Genomic DNA, 4,997 nt, shown 5'->3' with positions numbered 1-4,997 from the left:
GCGTCCGGCTCTAGCCCCCAGCCCACGGAGCCCCCCCTGCTCGACGCTGTGGCCCCCGGGGAGAGCGTGCCCACAGGTAACCCAGCCGCCGCGGGATGCAGCCGGGCTGCGCCGGGAGCTCAGAGCGCTCTTGGGCACGGCCACTGCCCAGGGACACCGTGGGGACCCTGTGGCCCTGCCGAGTCTGCAGGATGGCTGTTTGCGCCCTGGGGTTTGGTGACAGCGTGGCTGGGAAGATGGCTGCGTCCGTGGGAAAGTGATGATGTGCCCAGGAAAGTGATGGTCACCTTGGAAAGGTGGCAGAGTCCTTGGGAAGGTGGCAATGTGTCGAGGAAGGTGGTGATCACCTTGGGAAAGGGACAGTCATCGAGAGTGGGGCAGTGATCTTGGGAAGGTGGCAAAGTCCCTGGCATGGTCACAAGGTTCCTGAGAAGTTGGAAATGTACTCAGACATGTGGTGGCATCCTTGGGAAGGTGTCAGGGTCCCTGGGAAGGTGATTGTGCGTAGAAAGGTGACAGCCACCTTGGGAAGGTCACAAGGTCCTTGGGAAGGAAGCAATGTGCCCAGGAAGGTAACAGTGACCTTGGGAAGGTCACAATGTACGCAGGAAAGTGATGGTGACTTTGGGAAGATGGCAGCATCCTTGGACAGTGTCAATGTCTTTGGAAGGTGGCAAGATCCCTGGGAAGGTGACAGTATGCCCAGGAAGATGGCAATATGCCCAGGAAGGTGACAGCAACCTTAGGAAGATGGCAGCATCCTCGGGAAGGTGACAGTGACATTGGTAACGTGGCAAGGTCCCTGGGAGAGTGACACTGTGCCCAACAATGTGCCCAGGGAGGGAACAGTGAGCTTGGAAAAGTGGCAGCATCCTTGGGGAAGGTGACAATGTGTCCAGGATGGTGACAGTGACCTTGGGAAGGTGGTGAATTCCCTGGGAAGGTCACAAGGTCCCTGTGAAGGTGGCAGTGTGCTCAGAGAGGTGGCAGCGTCCTGGGGAAGGTGGCAGTGCACATGGGACAAGATTGGTCCTCGAGAAGGTAGCATGGTCCCCCTGGAAGGATGGTAGTGTCCTTAGGAGGTCAGCAGGGTTCCTGGTAAGATGACAGTGTCCTTGGGAAGGTGACAAGATCCCTGGGTAGGTTGCAGTGTGCTCAGGAAGGTGGCACTGCCCAAAGGAAAGTGGCAGTGTGCCCAGGAAAGTGACAATATGCCCAGGAAGGTGGCACTGTCCTCAGGAAGGTGGTGATGTCTCTGGAAAGGTAGCAGCATCTTTGGGAAGGTGGCATTATCTTCAGGAAGGTTGTGACATCGCTGGGAAGGTGGCAGTGTTCCCAGACAAGAAGGCAGTGTCCTCACAAAAGGTGGCCGTGTCCCTGGGAAGATGGCAGTGTGCCCGGAAAGGAGGCAGTGTTCCCAGAAAGATGCCAATGTCCCATAGGCAGGTGGCAATGCCTCCACAAAGATGACAGTGTCCCCAGGAAGGTGGCAGTGTCTAGGAAGGTGGCAGGGTCCCCAGGACAGCTCTGATGCCACACCCACTGTGTGCCAACCTGGTGGCGCTGGGTTTTGTGCCCGTCCCCCCTATGCTATCCGTGCTGCAGAGCCAAGTGTGGGGGGCAGCACTGGGGTCAGCATGAGTGTCCCCATCTCCTAAGCAGTGCTGTCCCCAAGGGTCAGCCCCCACATGCAGCTTCAGCATCACACAGTGATGCCTTGCCCATGGGGACACTTTGGCAGCGGGGATGCTCTGGGGACACTGTCCGGATCGCCCAGATGGCAGCTGGGCTGGCGGTGGTGCCCACTGCGTGCAGCCCTGCCTGTGAGGGCAGATTGAACAGGGGAGCTGTATGGAGACGGGTTGGGCTTTGGTGGGCATCACACCCCAGCACTGGTGTGTCCCTGGTGTTGTCCCCATTGTGCCCAGCTGTGAGTGCACCCAGACATTGTGCCCAAGCATCAACACACTCATGAACAAGTGCAGCCCCAGCACTGTATCTCAGCATTGCATACAGGCACGGGTGCATTCTGGCATTGTGTTCTAGCAGTACACCCCATGGCAGTACATCCAAGCATGGGTGCAATCTCAGCATTGCACCCCAGCTTTGTATCCACACATCAGTGCACTCAGGCACTGCACTGCATCCAGGCACCCCTGGGATGTAACCCCAGCATTACACCCCAGTGTTGCACCCAGGCTCTGGTGCAGTGCCACATTGGTGCAGCCAGGCACTGCACACCAGCATTGCATCCAGATACTGGTGCAACCCCAGCATTGCATCCAGATACTGGTGCAACCCCAGCATTGAGCCCCGACATTGCATTCTCACATCGGTGCAGCCAGATACTTCACACCAGCATTGCATCCAAGCACTGATGCAACCCCAGCATTGTACCCCAGCACTTTATTCTTGCATCGGTACAGCCAGGCACTGGTGCAACCCCAGCATTACACTCCAGCATTGCACCCAGTGCTTCCCCAGCACTGCATTCCCATATCGGTGCATTCAGGCATTGCATCCCAGCACTGTGTGCAGGCATTGCCTTGAAGCCAGCAGCTACTGGTGGAGCCATGCAGGAGCAGAAGTTGTCCTTGGGGTGGCTTTCTCCAGGCTCAGCAAAGGCCAGCGACATGCTGCCAGGTGTGGGGACACACAGGTGGGGACAAAAGCCCCATGCTTCCTCTCCAGCCACGGTGCTGAGCACGCAGCACCCATCACGGCACACAGTGGCACGTGCCCCTCTCACCGCGTTCAGCAGCCCCTCACGCCGCTCGCTGTCTGTGCCTGCCGCAGGTCTGCTGCACTTCGAGCTGCCGTCCATCCACCTGGGGGGCATGGAGGCCACGCTGCGCCGGGACCCGCTGGACGCCGCGCAGAGAGTGCAGCTGAAGGGCCCTGCAGAGGAGGAGGAGGACTCGGAGAGCACGGCCCTATGACGGCGTCCCCTCCGCCCATCCTTGCGGCCCCCAGCCCCGCACCTGGGTGCTACCGCTCTGTAGTGGGGTTCGGTTCGCCTTATCCAGACTTTGCCTTGTGACTCGGTGCCTATGTCCCCCCCGGCACGTCCTCGTGGTGGCAGCGGGGCTGGAGAGGCACTGGAGCCCCATTCCCTTCTGATGTGGGGCAGCAGCCCGGGGTCTCGTCTCCCCGCTCCGTACCCCCGTGGCTGGGATATGAGGATGGCCCCATAGCAATAAGGCGGGTGTGGGGCACGGCCTCGTCCCCCGTTTGCTGTCGTCGTGGGTTGGTGGCGTGGAGCAGAGGCTTTGGTTGTGCATGCAAAGACAAAGTCACCTTTTATCCTTTTCAGAGAGATGACATATATATATATCTGGAGGGCATAGATATATATATATTATATATTTGTATATATAGAAATATATATATATATTTCTTTTATTTTGAGCCATTCCATCCAATCTTGGTGTACAAACGGACTATGTCCATGGGAACGCTTCGTGGCCCCGCTCCGTCCCCGTGTGCTGCACTGCCCCGACCCCCTTGGCCCCACTGCTTCTGCACCGCCGTGATGTGACCGTCACCCACAGCACGGGGACGGGTGGGGGGGCAGGAGCAGCTGGAATAAACGTGCACATCGCTGTGGAACTCAGCCCCCAGCCTGCCTTCATTCAACGCCTCCCGTGGCTCTGCACGCGCTTGGGAAGGGGCTGCTCCAGGAGGGGGTCTGTGCGGGTTTGGGGACAGAATGTGCCCCTCCAGCTTCACATGCATCACCCAGAGAGGGAAATCGAAGCAGCACAGGGGCTGCTCGGCCCACAGCCACCCCCAAACCGCAAAGCAGCTGCACTGGAAGGTCCCAGAAAAGCCACTGAAAGCACCAAGAAACCCCCAGCGCCGTCCCCCAGGTGGACGCGGCACACACCAGGCTCCTTTCATGTCTTTAATAGAAATGGCTGCGGGAGAACCACACGTTGCATAGCCCTGAGTGTGCAAGCAGCCCCGCAGCCCAACTCTCAGCACCAGTAGCTTGTAGAAAACAAACAGCATCTCTGCATAGAACTCTCTGTATAGAATAAATACTCTCTCTCCCAACAGCCCCTCAGCCCTGCAGACCCCCTGCTTGCTCCCAGTAAGGCGTGGGCTGAAAGGCACAGGGCCAACGGTGCAGATACTCAGCACAGCACAGCCAGGTGCAAAGTGATCCCTGAGTGGGATGCACCCAGGGCTGGTACCCAGCTGCAGGATGCTCATAGTGCACGCACACCCTGGTTTTGGGCACTCCATTGCATGACGATCCCAGCACAGGTGGTGATGGATACCCTGATGCAGGATGCTGCTGGCGCAGGGATGCCCTGCTTCCAGATAGCCCAGAGCTCAATGCTCCCATTGCTGGAAGCTCCCAGCACCGTGCACCCAGCCCCAGGACGCTGATGATGCAGGAATGCCCTGACTGCATCCGGCCCATGGCACAATACTCCCAGTGCTGGGTACCCAGGTGCAGGATGCTCCTGGCACAGGGATGCTTTGCAGATACCCCACTGCACAATGCTCTTGGTGCTGGATGCTCCTAGAGCCATACGTGCAGCTGCGCAATGCTCCAGGCTCTGGGTACCCAGGTGTGGGATGCCCACAGCGTAGGGATGCCCTGACCCCACAGCACAATGCTCTGGGTGCCACCCACTGCCAGCTCAGCCCCACAACCATCCCCACCCCTCCTCAGAAGCTGGACTCAGGCACAGCTCCGTGCCGCAGGGTCGCCGTGCGCTCCCTGCCCCGTATCCCCGCAGTGCCCCCCGCGCCCCGGCCCAGCGATGCTGAGCGCCGCATAGGGTGTGGGGGCCGTGGTGGGAGGCAGGCCGAGCTCTGTGAGCGCCGGATGGGCCCGTCAGGGCTGCGGGGGTCTGCTGTGCCCGAGCAGTGCCCTCTGCCTCGACCCGGGGGATTCTGTCTCCTGCTCGCCACTCCGTGGGGGCTTTTGGGGCACGAGATCCCAGTGGGGCCGGCGCTGTGGGCCCGGCGTGGTGTTGGGGTGC

General features: G+C 59.7%; 2 protein-coding genes across 2 annotated transcripts in view; one reads left to right on the top strand and one right to left on the bottom strand.

The window, feature by feature from the left end:
- The window catches only part of ARHGAP44 (Rho GTPase activating protein 44), a 20,316-nt gene extending 16,513 nt beyond the window's left edge, over positions 1–3,803 (top strand). The window contains exons 21-22 of the mRNA XM_019621600.2: positions 1–76; positions 2,797–3,803. The exon at positions 1–76 is cut by the window's left edge and continues 15 nt beyond it. Of these exons, the coding sequence (XP_019477145.1) occupies positions 1–76; positions 2,797–2,939 (219 nt within the window). The 3' untranslated portion in view covers positions 2,940–3,803. The remainder of the gene's footprint in view (positions 77–2,796) is intronic.
- A 101-nt stretch (positions 3,804–3,904) lies between these two features.
- USP43 (ubiquitin specific peptidase 43) overlaps positions 3,905–4,997 on the bottom strand; it is a 9,363-nt gene continuing 8,270 nt past the window's right edge. The window contains exon 16 of the mRNA XM_010721288.3: positions 3,905–3,917. Within this exon, the coding sequence (XP_010719590.2) occupies positions 3,905–3,917 (13 nt within the window). The remainder of the gene's footprint in view (positions 3,918–4,997) is intronic.

This window comes from Meleagris gallopavo, chromosome 20 (assembly GCF_000146605.3).
Source record: "Meleagris gallopavo isolate NT-WF06-2002-E0010 breed Aviagen turkey brand Nicholas breeding stock chromosome 20, Turkey_5.1, whole genome shotgun sequence".
NCBI lineage: Eukaryota > Metazoa > Chordata > Aves > Galliformes > Phasianidae > Meleagris > Meleagris gallopavo.
The sequence above is the reverse complement of the archived record's forward strand: the minus strand, read 5'-3'. Positions and strand labels throughout refer to the sequence as shown.